Source organism: Lissotriton helveticus, chromosome 8 (genome assembly GCF_964261635.1).
Source record: "Lissotriton helveticus chromosome 8, aLisHel1.1, whole genome shotgun sequence".
NCBI classification, from domain to species: Eukaryota; Metazoa; Chordata; class Amphibia; order Caudata; family Salamandridae; genus Lissotriton; species Lissotriton helveticus.
Window position 1 is genome coordinate 80,571,388 of NC_136069.1, and position 20,392 is coordinate 80,591,779.

At 44.9% G+C, this 20,392-nt stretch overlaps 1 protein-coding gene across 2 annotated transcripts in view; it reads left to right on the forward strand.

Annotated features, from left to right (window-relative positions):
* The window catches only part of NAA50 (N-alpha-acetyltransferase 50, NatE catalytic subunit), a 114,919-nt gene that overhangs the window by 80,313 nt on the left and 14,214 nt on the right, over positions 1-20,392 (forward strand). For both annotated transcript variants that reach the window (XM_078656674.1, XM_078656675.1), the window contains exon 4: positions 8,020-8,086. In XM_078656674.1, the coding sequence (XP_078512800.1) occupies positions 8,020-8,086 (67 nt within the window). The remainder of the gene's footprint in view (positions 1-8,019; positions 8,087-20,392) is intronic.

Below are 20,392 nucleotides of genomic sequence, written 5' to 3' on the forward strand. Positions count from 1 at the left end.
GACGTATCCCCCATCCCCATCGGAGCGTCGATGACTCAAGCGATGAACCTGACCCAACAGTGGGTACGGGGCCCGGAACGGACACTGAAAGACTTCCAAGGGCTCAGGTCGAGGCATCGCCAGAAGGCCTTAGCCAAGATCATGACGAACATTCTATAGCCCCGCGTCTCGGCCTGGCTAAGAATATATCTCACGAGCCATCGGTCGAACTACTGAAAGTGAAACTGAAAGCCATCGAGTCAAAAACGAAACCGAAACTGCTGAAGACAGACTTCGGATCGAAGAATTCAAACACATCGGATTCGACGAAGAAAAAGTGTCGACGACCCTGCGAGGTCAAAAATGAAGGGTGTCGAGCCAAAGATCGGTGCGCTGAAGTTCATCACTAAAGTCAAGCACGTCGAACCGACTAGGTCGACGTGGACGGACAGCGACACAAACAAGGGACTCGAGTCTCGGAAGATTCTCGATCCGAAGCAACGAATCGACAGGCCACAGCTCGTCAAAGCCCTCGAGCCTAAACCCAAAGGCGCCTCGAAGGAGCACGTCGAATCGAGGCAAAAGAGCGTGCCTCCAACGCAACGAGCACCGAAGTCTACGCAGGTCCAGAAGCATATTGACGAAAGGGCGAAGTCGGTCGGACCTCTATCGACGCCGGCCCGAAGAAGGTCAGTCTGTCTAAAGACACTATGCCACCGATAAAATTCGGTCTGCCCCCGACTGCACGCCCTAAGGCGCTCGATCCGAAAACCGGGGTTGAAACACCCAAGAAGGTGTCAATGGGAAAAAGGAGTCTTCCTCTGGAAGAGGATGTTGTGTACCAAGAGCCCTCCTATGATGATCAGTCGAAGCTACATATCGACTCCGAATCTGGCAGACTTACTATTTATTAAAGGAAGATCAGGTCGGAAAATCCTCTGGAATCATATAAAATTCCACTCAAAAGGAAAAGGGATTCTTCTACATAGCCTGTCCTTTTTGAGACTGAAAGGTACCATGGCCAGGACATTTCTGCATACTCACCCACACGCACTAATGAGGATATGGGGTATGACTATAATGAACAATATAGTTACCCTGCGGATACGGATCAGGATGACCAGACTCCAGCCCAGACAGACCCTATTGACCCGGGTGAGTCACAGACTATTCCTGATACTCCTTCTTATCCTGTCAAACCTTCGCCAACAGAAGAGGACTTCTTGTTTGACACTTTCTCCACTTGAGAGAAATTGGTTAAAACATTGCCAATGTTGAAAGGTGTCCTTAACCGCTTGCGGGCGGCATGATTTCCCCCCGTACGCTGAAATATGCGAAATCGCACTTTACATGACGAGCTGGGCTCGTCATGAGCGTGCGAGGAGGCTACCTCATGACGAGCCCAGCTCGTCATGAGCGTCGAAGGGGTTAAACACGCAGGAGACATTTTCAAAGAAACCACAAGAGCAAGAGTTGTTAACCCCAGAATCGAAAGAAAATACAGACCGGCGCCTGTGGACCCTACATACATTAAGGGACAGCTGCCATTGGACTCTTTGGTGGTATCAAATGCTCGTAAGCGTGCCAACTCACAAACTACTGGTGATGCTCCTCCTCCAGACAAGGAGTCTAAAATATTAGAAGCTTCTGGGAAAAGGGTAGCGGCTCAAGCAGCTAATATCTGGAGAATTTCCAATACACAGGCCCTATTAGCCAGATACGATAGGGCGCATTATGACACACTAGAGCAACTGCTAGAACACTTGCCTGATGCCTACAAGGAGGGGGCAGAAACACTGATACAAGAAGGGAAACTGATATCCAACGCCTCCATTAAATGTGCGCTAGATGCAGCAGACACCGCAGCCAGGGCCATCAACACAAGTGTCATGCTCAGGAGACATGCTTGGTTGCGCATCTCTGGGTTCAAACCTGAGATTCAAACCACATTATTAAATCAGCCTGTGAACCCTGATTTTTTTATTTGGTCCTGATGTGGACACAATCTTGGAGAAAATTAAAAAATACACTAACAGCCAAATCTATGGGTGCCTTGCAGTCACAACAATTCAGGGGCAGCTCCTTTCGTCGCTCCGGTAACAGAGGAGCTACGAGAGGCCAGGCATCCCAGCAGACTCCATACAATAAAGGGAGCATGCAAACCACCTGTAATAAAAACAATAGAGGTGGATACCGTGGCAACGGCAGCAAGGGCAGAGGATGAGGGAGTAACACCACCAGATCCTCCGCCAATACTAAACAGTGACGCCTTGTCACTGCCCCCGGACCATGTAACACCGGTCGGGGGCAGATTACAACACTTCCTGCCAGTCTGGGAGAGCATTACCACAGACCGGTGGGTGAGACAAATTATTCAGTACGGCTATTGTCTAGAGCTAACATCCACTCCACCCAACATACCCCCAAGGCATCCTGGCTGTACTTCGATACCTACTCGGAAGAAGCAATACACAAACTACTCTGCACCTTGAAGCCCTCTAATCACCTCACAGACCCTCTACCTGCTAATGCTGTAAAAGACTTCATCCCCTTGCTCCTCCCTCTCTGGACCAAAATCTTCAACAGTTCCCTACAACAAGGCCTCATTCCAGACTCCCTCAAGGTGGGGCAAGTCACACCTATACTCAAGAAACCTACAGCAGATCCATCTGACCTCAACAATTACCGGCCCATCACCAATATCCCCACCCTGGCCAAACTGCTGGAGAAATGTGTCCAACTCCAGCTAACAAAACACATTGACCAATTTGACCTCCTAAATCCTCATCAATCAGGCTTCCGGGCGAAACATAGCACGGAAACAGCTATGACACACATAATTGATGACGCCCTCCAAATTCTTGATCGCAATGAGTCCTGCCTCCTCATCCTTCTTGACCTCTCATCAGCATTTGACACGGTCAAACATGAGAACTTGCTGGAGCTGCTAAGCACTAGAATGGGTCTATCGGGAACTGTTCTCAAATGGTTCTCGTCCTTCCTTCACAACTGGTCTCAGAAGTTCAAGATCGACAATGTGCTATCTACACCTGTGCCTGCAGATCTAGGTGTTCCACAAGGATCCTCCCTCTCCCCCACACTGTTCAACCTCGTCATGGAACCGCTCGCCACCTTGCTCCAAGCTTCGAATGTCCAATTCCATATGTACGCTGACGACACACAACTTTACCTAAAACTACAATCCCCGGAAGATATCAAACACCTGAATTCCACGCTTATTAACACTCAATCGTGGTTGGCCGATAACCACCTCAAACTAAATGCTCTGAAAACTGAGTTCCTACTCATCTCACCCCCGGCAAAAATTTCCACCACCCAAACCTGGCTCAATAACCTAACAGCATTCAATGTCCAACCTACCATCGTGGATTCGGCGAAATCCCTAGGCATCACACTCGACGCCAAGCTCAACATGCAGCAGCACGTTAGCAAAGCCACAAAAGGAGCTAATTTCCAAATCAACACACTGAGGAAAATTAAACCCTTCCTCCCTGCCGAAGACTTCCGAACTGCCGTACAAGCCTTAGTCATCCCTAGAATCGACTACGGAATTGTGGCCCTCAGCGGACTCCCGCTATCCACAACAGCACCCTTAAGAGCCTCCCTGAACGCTGCCGCGAGACTCATTACTGGCTCAAGAAAACATTCGCATATTTCCCCAGACCTAAAGTCTCTAAAATGGCTGCCATTTGAAGCCAGAATACAGCTAAAAATTGCAGTTATGACACACGCGGCCGTGCACCACAATGCACCCAACTACCTCGCACAAAAGTTGTCTATATCAGGAGGTTCTAGAGCCAATAGAAGTACAAAAAATCTACTCCTGAAACCTTGTAGATTTCGGAAAGAGAAAACATACAAGCGCTCCTTCTCAGGAATGGCACCCAGGATCTGGAATGCGCTCCCTCCTGAAACTAGGCTTATCTCCTCCACTGCACTCTTCAAAAAAGAGGTGAAAACCTTCCTTCTGGCCAAGATCTCCTGAACATTATAGGTACTGGATCAGAGACTCTGCATTGCTTTGTATCACTGTTCACCTGTCCTTTGGCTCTATACTTCTACTTGATGGGGACACTCCTACGCTACTCTCTTACTACAGACCAATATGTGGTTTACTGACTCGCTCTCCCGATGCCCCCACTCAGTGTTCTCTATATACTACGACATTGGTGTGAACCATCCACACACCCAGGGTGTACCTGAACACCTCTGTAGTGGGATCAATGACTTGTACCTTCTTATATTACTTGTTTACCTGATTGTATATTGATATGTTCTATGTATGTTATTATTATTATCTTACCATGTCTCTGTGAAGCGCTCTGATATCTGTAAGGATCTTGTTCGCGCTATATAAAACTTTGAATAAATAAATAAGACACCGTCCTATGTCCGCAGAGCACATAGACTTATTGCAGCAAGAAGTCATCAGCATGCTGCAAAAAGGGGCCATAGAACTCGTCCCTATACAGCAACAGGTACAGGGGTGTACTCGCTGTACTTCTTGATCCCCAAAAAGGACGGGTCTCTCAGGCCAATACTGGACCTCAGGCCCCTAAACCAATACATCTTGTCAGAACACTTTCACATGCTCACCTTACAGCAGGTTCTACCATTACTCAGTCAGGGAGACTTCCTCGCAACACTAGACCTAAAGGATGCGTATTTCCACATACCAATACATCCAGCACACAGGAAGTATCTCCGGTTTACCATACAAAATCAGCACTACCAATTCAAAGTACTGCCTTTCGGGGTGACAACAGCCCCCAGGGTGTTTACCAAGTGCCTAGCGACAGTAGCTGCGCACCTACGGAGGAACCATATTCACGTCTACCCCTATCTGGAGGACTGGCTTATCCAAGCAAAGTCAGCCCAGCAATGTGCCAGCCACATGTCCCGCACTATTCACCTCCTGCACAGCCTCGGATTCTCATTAAACTACCCAAAGTCTCATCTTCAACCAGCCCACGTACAACAGTACCTGGGAGCGACAATAGACACTCTGGCAGCAAAGGCGCAGCCAAACTCAGCAAGAATCAACAGCATTCAATTACTGATTCAGAAATTCAGACCCCAACACTCGCTCACAGCAAGGGTGTTTATGCAGTTGATGGGTTTGATGGCCTCCTGCATCTTCATAGTCCCTCACGCGAGACTACGCATGCGTCCGCTTCAGGAGTGCTTAGCACGGCAGTGGAACCAGGCTCAAGGACAATTAAAAGACCTAGTGTTGGTGACCGGTCGTGCATACAACTCTCTGCATTGGTGGAACCCACAAAACCTTTGCAGGGGACGACCGTTCCAAGAGCCTGTACCACAAATTGTGCTGACGACGGACGCATCTCTCCTGGGATGGGGAGCGCATGTCCTCCATTACACAGTGCAGGGACTATGGACGACACAGCAAAAGAGGATGCACATCAACCTGCTGGAACTGATGGCAATCTTTATGGCAATGAAGGCGTTCAAAGTACATTTGTGCAACAAAGTCGTGTTGATCCGCACGGACAACATGACTGCCATGTACTACATACAGAAGCAGGGAGGGACACTCTCCACAGTTGTCACATCTAGCGCAAAGCATGTGGAAGTGGGCCATCCAAAGGAACATATTCCTCATGGCGGAACACCTCCCGGGCAGGGACAACCAGATGGCGGATCTGCTCAGCAGACACAGCCACCAGATGCACGAGTGGGAGATACATCCCTCAGTGCTACAACCATACTTCCAGCAGTGGGGTCACCCAGAGATAGACCTGTTCGCCACAAGGGAAAACGCAAAATGCCAAAGCTTTGCCGCCAGGTTTCCACACCCGCAGTCTCAGGGCAATGCGATATGGATGAACTGGTCAGGCAAGTTTGCGTACGCTTTTCTCCCTGCCCCTCTCATACCACTAGTGGCATGCAAACTGCGACAACACTCACTGACACTCATCCTAGTTGCTCCAACGTGGGCACGGCAACCATGGTACACCACGTTCCTGAAACTTTCCGTGGTGCCTCATCAAAGGCTGCGATTAACACCCAGTCTTTTAACGCAGAGCCATGGCGACATTCAGCACCAAGATCCGCAGCAGTTGAACCTTGCGATCTGGCTCCTGAAGTCAGAGTTTGGTTACCTGAACTTGCCTCCTGACTCTATGAATATTATCAAAGAGGCAAGAAGACCTACAACCAGAGCATGCTATGCGGCAAAGTGGAAACGATTTGTCATCTATTGTAACAATAATGACATAAATCCGCTAGATGCATCTACTCAAAACATCATATGTTACCTGTTGCATTTACAAAGATGCAATCTGGCTTACAGTTCCATACGTATAAATTTAGCTGCGGTGGCAGCTTATCTTCAGAACAGGCAGCACCTTTCACTCTTCAGAGTACCTGCTATTAAAGCTTTCGTGGAGGGACTCAAACAAGTGATTCCTCCGAGACACCCACCTTTGCCTGTCTGGAACCTGAACGTGATCCTAACCAGACTGATGGGACCACCTTTTGAACCTCTACACTCGTGTGAGATACAATTCCTAACATGGAAAGTGGCTTTTCTAGTGGCAATTACATCACTTAGAAGAGTTAGTGAGCTGCAAGCCCTAACTATTCAGGAGCCATTCATACAAATTCACGCAAATAGGGTAGTGCTACGAACAAACCCTAAATTTATGCCAAAGGTGGTATCCCAGTTTCACATCAATCAAGCTATAGAACTGCCAGTGTTCTTCCCTAATCCAGATTCAGTGGCAGAAAGAGCTCTACATACTCTAGACGTTAAGAGAGCTCTCCTGTACTATATAGACAGGACAAAACTTTTCAGAAAAACTAAGCAACTGTTTGTTGCCTTTTCACCACAGCACAAAGGCAACCCCATTTCCAAACCGAGTATAGCCAGATGGATTGTTAAGTGCATACAAATTTGTTATCAGAAAGCTAAACGCACATTAACAGTTCCCCCAAGAGTGCATTCCACACGCAAGTTAGGGGCATCCATGGCTTTCCTAGGAAACATTCCTCTAGCAGACATATGTAGAGCAGCCACATGGACTACCATACATACATTTACCAAACACTACTGCGTAGATGTACACTCCAAGCAGCTGTAGGACAGGCTGTACTCAAGACTCTTTTTCAGACTGCTGCAGCTGGCACGGGCAACCACCGCTAGGGGGAGACTGCTATACATTCTATGCACAAGATATGAATTCAGCAGCCCACATGCCTCGAACGGAATATGCTACTTACCAGTATGCATCTGTTCTTGGCAGGTAGGGCAGCTGACATTCATATCGCCCTCCCTCCTCCCCTGTGCCTGTCGCAGCTGTAGCACTCAGAATTAATCTCTAGCATGGACATCACTTACTGTATCGTACTCCATCCCTGCCACAATGGCGAAATACAATCTGAGGATGGAGAGGATGCCCATGCGCACTGTAGTCCGGGGGAGGAGCCACCTATCTCTCGATACTTAGAAGACTCTTCCAGGACAACAATGTGCAATCATCCGGACCTAACACTAGGCGGCGATCTATGCACAAGATATGAATGTCAGCAGCCCTACATGCCAAGAACAGATGCATGCTGGTAAGTAGCATATTCCTTACTTTGGAATTTTCAATTTTATGTAGTATTGTGCTTACATGTCCTGATTTTTTTTTAGTGCATTAACTGCTGGGGTAGTATACCAAGACAAATGAGCTTGAACTGATTCAGCAGCCTCTTATATATTTCATAAGCAGGATTTTGCATTTCATATTACTTTATGTGCTCATCATTTTTCTGTTCACCTTGGAATAGCCTCCATTTCAGTCATTACTGAAGTACGTCAAAGTCCCTTATAAGAGATTGGTTTTGCTAATCAATGTGTGTGAGGTTCTTCTTCGATCGGGGACCAATTCTAGTTTCTCTTTTCTGTTGTGCAAATAGAACTGATGATCGTTTGATATGTTTGCTTCAGGTGACTGATGCAGGTGTTCACCCTAGCAGTATATGACGTTATTTTTCTGATCTTATTTCTTGCAGGAACAAAAATGTTGAATCATGTCTTAAACATCTGTGAAAAGGATGGCACCTTTGACAACATTTATTTGTAAGTTAAGATTGTACTAATTATTATGTGTAGGTGTGTTTGCAGAATGTTGAAAACATTTTAGAATAGTTCATATCGCGCAGTGAGTGGTAACTAAAAGTTTAGATTTTTAAAAATCCATGTTTGTCAGGCCTTTCTTTTTTTCTCAGTTCAATACTTCAGCGTCCATGCAGAATTTAGTAGCTATTTCAGATGGATGCTTGTAAACGCAGATTCTTCTTGTGACTGTTATGTCTCAGGCATCAGACTGAGTCCGGTAGGTGGGGTGGAGCTGCACAGACTTTGTTCCACTCCAAAAGTGATCAGCAGAATGCTTTATAAGCTCCTCCGATGCACAGTGCTGTTGGCGCCTTTCTTTCTGCACCCTCAAACACTAATTTGGAGCTATTCCATCTATGGACAAGTTTTTTTTACCTTCATATTTTTTCCACATTTTAAGTGTGCAAGGGATGTCTCCTCCAATAACGAAAGTGTTCAAGCCTCATAGCGACTGTTGCAAACTGGTGCCTGGGATCTGAACAAGACTCCAGGACCTGCGACGGCTGTCTGGGGAGGCGGGCTAAAAATTAAGATGCCCTCCTCATACTGGTTTGTGTGACCAGTACAAGTGCATCAAACAGAATATAGTATGGAAGATGGATGACCTAAGTTGAATTTAGAAAAGCTTCAACCTTCCCATCAAAATGTAGATTTTTTTTGTTTGTTTGTGAATTAAATAAAATATTTCATCATTGGTGTAATGGGTAGAATGTGTTTCCATATTTTTGTGTATTTTGTGGTTTAAGTCATCAAAATTGCTTAGGCCTTGATTCCAGTAATGACTCAGTGGGAGTTTCTGTAATCCAATAATGATTCAGTGGGGCTCCCCGGATTCCAGAAATGATTTAAGTTGGGATCCACAGCAGTCCAGGTTAAGGACCACTGGGCTAGGGTACCGATGTTTCATCCTCAGTCCTGTATTTCTGTGTGGATAACTCTGAGGCTGCTTGGATTGATGGTCTCTTGCATCCTGCTTTTGAAACCTACCAAATGTCATATGCAGGCTCGGCAGGGGATCCTATAGTTCCATTGTGCATAGCTCATGGGGAATCCATCAGATTGTTTCCAGGTTTCAGAGGAACCAGCAAAAGGCCTGCAGTGGTGGCTGCTGGACTGCAATTGGGTCACTATAGATCCCTCACCTTATCGCAGCCAGATTTGAGTGTAATGGGTGCACTGCTTCTGCGTTGGTGGGCAATCTGGTCAACCTCTATTTGTTGAAGGTGAATTGTTTGGCGATCAAGGCCTTTCCTTTCCAACATCGGAGGAAGTCTGGCGCAGGTGCTCTTGGATGCCACCCCCATGGTGTGGTACTGAAACAAGCAAGCCAAAGTGGGGGTCTTGTGTCCTTTGCTAGAAGGCTATAAACCTCAGTAAGTGGCTGGAGCACCAGGTAACTTTTCTGATGGCAGAATCTCTTAAATGGCAGGGCGCACAAACTCTGCTGCAGATGCTTAGTGGACAACGAATGGCAGTTACACACAGATGGTACAGGGTGTTTTTCATCAATGGAGATCGCCTAGTCTCAATCTTTTCGCTACTGCCAACAATGTGCAGTGTCGATCCAAAGGGGTCTTTCTCTAAAACTCATTCCACCTAGAATGGCGCTCAGGACTCCTGCATGACCGCATGCTGTTGCCTCTCCAGAAGATCAGAAATGATTAGGCCCAAACCATTTTAGTGACACTGGATTGGGCCAGGAGCTTGTGATACCTAGAACTCCTGGACATGAGCCCCTGTCCTCCGGTCAAGCTGCCACTTCTGGAGGATCTTCTGTTGCAGGAGGACAGGGTGCTGCAACTGGGCCAATTTCTTATTCCCAAGCACACGTATACTTTTAAGCACGGTTTCCCTTTTCAATAATACACACACATAACACAATCAAAGCATAGGTCAACAATTTAGTCTTCAATTCAAATTCTAGTCTTGCTTTATTTGGATTTCTTCCAAACAGCCAAAGCTATTCGTCGCTGTAGGCAGTAATCCTGCGACTTTCTCAGGGCTGTACAAGATAAACGTACAGAATTGTGTTGTATTTCCTCATAGTATTTACTGTCTCAAAAGACATATGCATATTAGTAAGCAATTACAAGTGAATCACATGCTCACCAATTGAAAACAAAGGGCATTTGATAGCAAAATTACTATCAATACTTCAAGAATAACCATTTGGTTTCAAACTATTTGCCACAACATAAGCAAATTCAAAATATATATAAAATTCAGTGATGGAGAGAACGGAAACTTAAAGCTCCCACTGGTCCGTGATATTTCAAACCTTATCACCCGAGGAGTGAGATATTCGGTAGGCGTACTATAAAGTACATGGCATTCAGCCCGTGCTATAGTGCATGCACCAGTGCTCGTGATATTCAAACTGCTAATATCTTATTTCATGCAGGGAGACGCGGGGGAGAGATAGAAATCACTAATTAAGAAGGAGTAAGAATAAATGGTCTTGTTACGATACCTATAACTTCCAATGAAGTGCTCTGTGGAGAGTAAAGATACAGATCGTAATTAAAGAAAGCATATCTTGAGATAGTAGTTTAGCGTGTAAGAAATCCAACAGCTGTAAGAGTAACCTACTTTCTGCGTGGTGATACTTCCAACCCACACGTGGGTTCTGGTGAGAGTGGAAATCGCTATATATGCGTAACTCCTAGTTATATTCATTCACGAGTGCCCCAAAAACTGTTGTATTTCTATCTAGGACCCTAATTCGATATTCCCGATTTATGCCCTTATATGGCTATAACAAACAATATCCTTATAAAGGCATAAGAATCCTATCCATATTTAGTAATAGCGCATGCAGTCCAAATACGGCAAGGCTACTCCCCTCGACTCCTAGAAAGTACAACGCGTTCTTTAAACAAACCAAGCCTCCAGCAGCCCGGGAAATCCCCCAGGTTTTGATTTGAACAAGAACTCCTGGAGTCCAGAAAGAACTGTTAGTTCTTAGTGACGTCTTATGTCCAACCTTACGTCAAACCCGGCACCTTTCAGGTATAAATATACCAACGCTGCCTTAAGCAAACACACGGTGGTTTGGAGCAGAGCGGCTAATCTACTTGCCCGAGAGCCCAGCTGATGCGAGAGCCCACGCAAGCCGCCCCTCCCTTTTGACGCACTGAGAAAGACGCTGTCTTTTTCTCCAGCCGAGAAAATCCAGCTCCGGTTTTTCCAGCCACCCTTGCGGGTTGCTGGGAGATCGAGTCCTGAAGAGAGAGATACAAGACCTCCCACATTCTATTACCAAGGTACGGAGCTGACTAAACCCTTAAGAGAATTCTTAATTCAGATTCTTGGCAAAACCAACTTAACTTAAACTGCTACTTACTTACTCCTTCCCACGTATTAGGCTTAGGTCAGGTACACCGGGGTAGGCGTATTTAGAAGCACCAGTTGAGTACGTTAGTTAATGTTTTTATGTATGTATATATTTTATCCATTTGAAAGTATCATATGGCTAAGAAACCATATCAATGCTTTTACAGTATTTTATAATACTCCTTTTACTGTACGCACTTTACTTCATGTTAAGTATTGCAATTGTGGCAATTCATTTCTCTTGCATGAGAAAGAAGACTGCTCAATAAATAACACCTTTTATTGAAAACGCCAGTCTCTTTCTCTGCACTCTGGTGAAACTAAGTATGCACGATTGACTGAGTGAAATAGCTGTCTATTGTTTTCACACGACTCTAGAGATACACTCTAGAGATACACTCTTATTCTGGGGGAGCAAAGTTGTCATGTTATATGGTTGTCAGAACCTAATCCCTTCTTGTCTAAATCCGGAGAGTTAACTCTTTCCTGAACATTCGAGAAAGTTTCTAGTGACCTCTGAGCTAGCTGGCAAAACTAATTAAGTCTAATATAGTCAGTAGAGACCTAGTCGACCTCAGTCTTACGTCTACACTACTGTTTATATTATTCCAATGCGCAGAGCATATTGGGAATATAGGAACTACACTACAAAACCTTTGACACCGAAGGATCTACCCTCTACAGAGGACCTTTTCCGTCCAGACCCAACGCAAAAGATCTTAAGACTGGTCTAATGACTCTTACACCCAAGAAAAGACCACTAGACACACCTACACCGGCTCCTCATCCGAAGAAGGACATTGCAACATCTCTTCTAAGGATACCTTCTCCTCCAACTCCTTCCTCTCAATCTAACATTCCCTCACCACATCCGCCCCTACCACATCACTCCCCTATACTATCTCCGTTACCAAATGATGATGGGGACACTTCTAATGACACAGGGGATAGCGCGGATAGTGAGCCACCAGATAATTCTACTCCTCCTGGCTCACCTGACCCTTGGAATGATAATAGCACCCCAGATGTCCCTAACATCCCACAAGAAGACTTGTATCCCTCCAGGCCTTCCCCACCAGAAGACACTATGGGATTTAACCAACTTGTACATAGGGCTGCCCAATATCATGGGGTTGACCTACATACTACCTCAGTGGAGGAAGACTTCCTTATGGATACCTTTGATAATACACAAAGGTCCACCTCAACTTTACCTATGCTTAAAGGGGTTATTAAGCACGCATCAGAAGTCTTCAAAGATCCGGTTAGGGCTCGCATCATCAACCCCATAATCGAAAAAAGTATAAAGCTGCCCCTTCTGATCCAGCATACATTAAAGGCCCTGCACCATTAGACTCCCTTGTAGTCTCCAACGCACGCAAGAGAGCAAATTCACGAACATCAGGCGAGGCTTCCCCACAAGATACAGAGTCTAAGCTCCTTGACGCATCAGGGAAAAGAACAGCGTCACAGGCTGCAAACATTTGGCGTATTGCCAATACTCTGGCATTACTCGCAAGATACGATAGGGCACATTATGATGAATTAGAATCCATAATGCAGCACCTTCCAGATATCTATAAAGATAGGGAAAATGAGCTTATACAAAAGAGTAAAAACATCACAAATACCTCTATTCGCTGTGCCCTAGATGCAGCTGATACTGCTTTAAGGGCAATTAATACCAGTGTCCTCATACGTAGACATGTTTGGCTACACATTTCAGGTTTTACACCTAAAATACAAAGTGCCATCCTCCTCCAACCCTTTGATGGACAACACTTATTTGGGCCTAATGTGGACGTATCCCTCGGAAAAAAATACGGACACAGCAAAATCTATAGGAGCCTTGCAGTCGCAAGTTCCCAGACGTTCTTTTCGTCGCTCATCTTACAGAGGCACCAACAGGGGATAAACCTCAGATATTCCCTCTACCTCTTACAAAGCCCTTACCCAATCCACCTATGGCAAAGGCTACTAATTTCCCCTACTTCCGTCCCGTCTCCCCCCCCCCCCCCCCCCCCCCCAACCACATTCCACTCCAGTTGGGGGCAGACTACAACAATTCCTGCCAGTCTGGACCAACATCACATCAGACTGCTGGGTGCAACAAATAATTCAATCAGGTTACTGTCTAAAATTAACATCTACCCCCCCAAACATAACACCAAAACAGCATCCAATGTCGCAAGAATATTCAATACTACTCGGGCAAGAGGTAACATCCCCCTACAAAAAAACGCAATAGAACCAGTTCCACTGCATCAGCAAAACAGAGGAGTTTACTCCCTGTACTTTCTAATTCCAAAATAGGATGCATCTCTAAGGCCTATTCTCGACCTCAGACCACTAAACCTGTACATACAATCAGACCACTTCCATATGGTCATACTACAGCAGGTTCTTCTTCTCCTTTTGCAAAACGACTTCCTTGCCACTATAGATCTCAAGGACGCATATTTCCACATTCCCATTCACACAGCTCACAGGAAGTACCTCAGATTTGTACTAGACGGTCAGCATTATCAATTCAAAGTACTCCCATTCGGGGTCACAACAGCACCAAGAGTGTTTACCAAGTGACTTGCAGTACTGGCAGCGCACTTAAGAGGACCGCACATTCACGTCTTCCCATATCTCGACGACTGGCTCATAAAAGTCAGCTCATACAAGTCAGCTCATACAGTCAGTGTGTACAACACACTCACACCACCATCCAATTACTCCACGACTTGGGGTTCGCAGTAAACCACACTAAGTCCCACCTGTAACCGTCCCACGTACAAGAATATCTAGGTGCCACAGTAAACAACTCCACAGCGCTAGCTTATCCCTCTCCTGCCAGGATAACAAATATGCAAGCTCTTCTAACCAAATTCCAACTGCAACACTCTTCCAGCTCGAGTGTTCATGCAACTCATAGAAATGATGGTCTCTTGCATATTCATAGTGCCTCATGCAAGACTACAGATGCGTCCTCTTCAGGAGTGCCTAGCACGACAATGGAACCAGGCTCACGGTCAATTAACAGACCTAGTGTTGGTAGACGGTCGAACGCACCGCTCTCTGCAATGGTGGAACAGCAAAAACCATTCCAAAGGCCGACCGTTCCTAGAGCCAGTTCCTCAAATAGTAATGGCGGCGGACGCATCGCTCTCTTGCTTGGGAGCCCACCTCCTGCAGCACACCATGCAAGGAACGCAGACACCGCAACAAAAGTTACTCCACATCAACCACCTGGAGTTACTAGCCATTTTTCTAGCCCTAAAAGCATTCCAAAAGTGCATATCGGGCAAAGCTGTCTTAGTCTGCACAGACCACATGATAGCCATGTACTACATAAGCAAACAAGGAGGGGCACACTCTCTGCAACTCTGTTAGCGCAGCAGATATGGAGATGGGCTATACCTCAGAACATCTTCCTTTTAGCCATAGTGTTCCAGGGGTACAAAACACCATGGCCGATCTGTTAAGCCGTCAGTCACAACAGATCCACGAGTGGGAACTTCATCCATAAGTTCTTCAACCGTTCTTTCAAATGTGAGGACAACCTCAGATAGACCTCTTCGCCACCCACAAACGCCAAATGCCCAAGCTTTGCCGCCAGGTATCCACACCCGCTGTCCAAAGGCAATGCGATATGGATGAACTGGTCTGGTAAATTTGCGTACGCTTTTCCACCTCTCCCACTGCTTCCACTAGTGGTGCCCAAACTTCAACAGCATTCCCTCACTCTCATTCTAGTTGCTCCAACTTGGGTCAGACAACCATGGTACACCAAACTGCTGCAACTTTCTGTGGTACCGTACCAAAATCTATACCGGTCTCCAACCTTCCTAACCCAGAACCATGGCGAGATCAGACACCCGTATCCAGCTCAGCTCAACCTAGCGATCTGGCTCCTGAAGTTCTAGAGTTCGGTTATCTTAACCTTTCTCCTGACTGTATGAACGTCATCAAAGAAGCTAGACGTCCCACCACTAGGGCATGGCATGCAGCCAAGTGGAAGCGCTTTGTAATATACTGCTATAACCACAACATCAATCCTCTAGATGTGTCTATTCACCACATCATAGGATACTTACTACACCTCCAAAGATGTAACTTAGTGTACACATCTATTAGACTGCATCTTGCTGCCATTGCAGCATACCTACAAAATAGACAACAACTATCACTTTTTAGAGTACCTGCCACAAAGGCTTTTAAGGAGGACCTCAAAAGAATGATTCCTCCAAGAACACCACCTTCACCTGTGTGGAATTTAAACATTGTTCTCACACGGTTAATGGGACCTCCATTTGAGCCTTTACATAAATGTGTATTGCAATTCTTAACTTGGAAAGTTGATTTCCTAGTAGCTATTACTTCTCTAAGAAGAGTTAGTGAGCTACAAGCATTAACTGTTCAAGAACCTTTTCTGCAAATGCATCATAATAAGGTTGTTTTCCGTACCAATCCTAAATTCCTTCCAAAAGTCATTTCGCCTTTCCATCTCAATCTGTAGAGCTGCCAGTATTCTTTTCACAGCCAACGACAGTCGCAGAAAGAGCTCTTCATACTTTAGATGTCAAAAGAGAATTGCTTTACTACATTGAAAGAACACAATCCTTTCGTAAAAATGTAAACAACTTTTTGTCTTTCTCATCACCACACAAAGGCAACCCCATATCAAAATCTGGGCTAGCTAGGTGGATTGTCAAATGTATACAGATTTGCTACCACAAAGCTAAACGTACATTATCTGTTCCTCCTAAAGCCCACTCTACTAGAAAGATAGGGGCTTCAATGGCATTTAGGGAACATTTCCCTAGATGACCTCTGCAAAGCAGCCACATGGTCTACACCGCACACATTCACAAAACACTATTGTGTAGATGTGCAAACTAAACAACAAGCTACTGTGGGCCAGGCTGTACTCAAAACACTGTTTCAAACTACTGCAACAGATACGGGTGGTCGCCGCTAAGAGTGGGTACTGCTATACAATCTATGCACAGTGTGTAATCTGCAGCTCATATGCCTCAAACGGAAAATGCTAACCAGTATGCATCTGTTCTTGGCATGTAGAGCTTCAGAGTAACACATGCCCAACCGGCTACCTTTATCTGTTCCAGTATTATCTTAATTAGGTACAGCTTACATGAGCATCCTTCTTGTTTCTTACAAAACTCCATTTCCCTGCTGGCGAAAAACAATCTAAGGATGACCATGCGCACTATTGTCCAAAGGAGGAGTCACCTATCCCGTAACTTCCAAAAGACTTTTCAGGACAAAAACAACTGCAAACATCCGGGCCCAACACTAGGTGGCGATCTATGCCCAGTGTGTAACTCTGCAGCTCTACATGCCAAGAACAAGTGCATACTGGTAAGTAGCATTTTCCTTCTCATTCCCGTAACAATACGACCTTAGTGCCAGGTAAGCTGGTGCTGAGGACCCAAGCTTCTTTTCTATTGAAAGTGGTAACAGTTTAATGTCGGACAGGCTATCGCCCTTCAGCGTGCTTCCCTCTGCCTCATCCCTCAAAAGAGAAAGAGGGACTCCATTGTTTGGACCCCCAAGAGAGTACTTAGTTTTTACTTTGTTCGCTCCAAGGGCCATCAAATGGACTATTAGCTCTTAGTGTGATTTGCTGGTGCAAAGAATCAGCAATTAGATAGTGTTACCGATGGTAAGTCATTTGTATGTTTAAGCTAAGTCAATGAAGAAATCACCCTAAGTGTGGGAGTATCGACCGATCTATATGTAGCAACTAAAAAACTACCAGAGCTGTAGTGTCATGGGTTTAAAGATAGATGCACTTTTTTATATCTGCACTCACCTCCTGCGTACAAAAGTGAATTGACTCTGCTGAACATTTAGTCTGGTAAACTTTTTCTTTCAGTGCCCTTTAAAGCTTTTAACACTGAGTTGAAAGTGGTATACTAAAATTCAGACAAGGACCCTTTTCTTCTTTTCGCATCTGTAGTTTCTCTGATCCTTATTTGCTGCACCCACCATCCACTCCTGAACCCAAGATCTTGCATGCTGTGGAGCATTTGATGTTTCATAGGTTTGCATGCTGGCAATGTTACCACTCTTCAGATTATGAGCCATTGTTTGTACTTGTTTGCAAAGTAGTATCCATACACCGCATTAGGATATTGAAACCGCAATAGACTAAAAGCAGCCAATCCACCTTATTAGATAACCTGAACTCTGGCCTGTGAGGGGAAGAGATATGGAGCGCCAACCGTCCTAAGAGGTACAACTGACATTCTCTAATCCACTCCTACGTACAACAATCAAATCCTTGATCGCTGCACATATCTTAACAAAATGCTCAATTTGGTATTCAGAAGCAGAATTTGGAATGCTTTTTTTTTCTTTCCCTTCCTAGGACCTTTTGCCTGAGCTACATATTAGCAGTTCTATCCCTTTTGTACCATGGAGGGCGAGGCATGGGATCACTATCTCCATGGCTAATGCACCTTCACGTTCCAGGATTTTCTTCAGACCTTGTACTTCTTGTGAGGAAGATGTATACACAAACCAGCATTGAAAATGCAATAGGTCTCGCCTTTGTTTAAGTTAAAGCCATTTGCTTTGCTAATGGTATTGTACAGCAAAGCAAATGGCTTTAACGTAATCAAAGGCGAGACCTATTGCATTTTCAATGCTTGTTTTTATATTTTGAGCGCTCTTCATTCTGGGGGTTGCAGCAGGTTCTCTCAAAATGGCGGAACAGCAGTTGTGTGTGATTTCGGGTGGGCGATGAAAGAAAAATGCTGTGAGGAGACAGACGAGAAAAGCGAGGTCTGACAGATAAACACACACACTGGAAGCACCCTGCAGCCGGGCTCTACTGAAATTAATTTTAATATTTTCATGTAGCAACGAAATTAAAAATATACAAAAAGTTTGTGGTATACAAAAAATGTCTTACAGAATGCCATTGGCTTGCCCACCCTGATGCAGCCCTTTCCCTTGGACCAGCTCAGTTCAAAGGTGACCTCCCCGAAAGCGGGTCCAGCGGCAACCGCATACAAAGATGGCGCTGGAAGCAGAGTCCGAGATGGGAGGCCTAGTGCCCCTCTTCTGGAGCCCGTCAGGCAATGCAGCGCCGGCCAGACGAGGAGCAGCCCGATGATGAAGCATGACACCCAACTGGGTGTGTGAGCGCATTACATTCCAAAGAAATGGATTCCCATCTCTTTGACTCGGTCCTCTGTATATTGCTAAATTCTAGACCATTCAGGAACAGCACAACTTTAATTTTCATGTTGCATTTGGGCAACTGTGCTGGACCTCATGTATAAAAGCCCTCTGTCCCTCTATTTGTGAATAACTATTTTGCTGTCCCTGTTGGTTCAAAAATCTGGAAATTCGCCTAATGGTGGTATATTCCGCTCATCAGTTCATACAACGGTAAATGTGAGCAGAGATCACTTAAAAATGTGTTCTACAGCTGCCTTAAAGACCTCTGGCTGATAGTTCAAGTAAACCAAGACAGACAACCGGAATGTAAAAAAAGATTCAGACAGGCCTCGAAAAATCATAACTTTTACTAGACCCGCAGGTCAAGTAACTCTAATCTACTCAACCCAACTGTAATGTATTTGACCCGTAACCTGGTGTCACATTTTGTGAGCCTAGGCAAATATTTTGTTAGAACTTCCTTTGTCTTCTTTATCACATTTGAAAGCACCTTCAAATATACGAATTCAGCATTTCTGCTCTACAAAAAAACCTCTAGTTTGATTAAACAGATTAAATGTTTGCTCCATGTTTAATAAGCTACCCACATATGCGGTACACAATCTCTGACTTGCCTCTTAGTTCACAAATAGCATTGCCATTGGTGCATGGGTGTTTCTCAGTTAATGTAATCACATATAATTAATATATTACGAAAGCATGATGTGGTAGTGCACTGTCATTTACATTCCCATTAACATAGTTTTACTGATAAAACTATATAATGTACAACAATCTGGGAGAATTGGATTTCAGCAAACGTATTTATCATTTGCACATCGCCAAATAAAGTGTTCTGATTTGTTTTCATCCGTTTAAGATATTTTATTCATCCCACAATTACAAAAAAATGGGCTTTCGTAACTATTGAAATGTTTGTACAGTTCACTTATTAGCTATATAAAAGTAGTGTTAGAAGAAAAACCGACATCCTTTCATTTCACACTCTATACAGCACGTCGGACATTTCACTTAACAAAATCCTGAAACTCTGCAGTCAGAGAAAGAAAAGTAATTGTAAGAAGATGTAAGGTGACTTCTGACCAATGTCTCAATACATAGATCAAATGTGACCAGATAAAAACAAGATTTAACGGCTTCTATATTGCCCCTTCACTTTCTGATTGAACACCTATTCTTTATTAGCATGCCAGAGCGGGTGAGAAGGCCCTAAATATAGCTTGCCCTGATAAAATCTGACTCGCCATAGTGAGAGAGAGAGAGTATATTTCTTGAGTCCTGATAGAAAGTTCAACTTGAGAATCATGTCCAATCCTTTTCAGATTTTTAAAACGAGGAATGATGACATATTTTTCTCTCCTAAAGGTAGCAACCCTACATGTGGATGCAGTCAAGTCTGGTGCTACACAGTGTAAAATTGTATTTGGAGGACATAAAGGTAGTGCAGCACCTCTCCAAGTAGCACTAGAAAAAGGCAGCTACAGTTTTTCAAGGAAAGATCCTCTCTCCTCCATGCTACCCTCCTAAATAGATAGAAGAATTGAGTAGTCATGCCTATGTTACTTCTATGAGGGTTCCCTTTGAAGGGAAATAGGCTTAGCAAGAAGTAATGTTTCTACTGCCAAAATGTGCTTAGCTGCCATGTGGGCTAGCAGTCCATGAAACCTGCCAACTTAGTCCAGGGTCTTGGTAGACACTATGCCTGGTTGATGACTTCTGGCAGGAAACCATAAA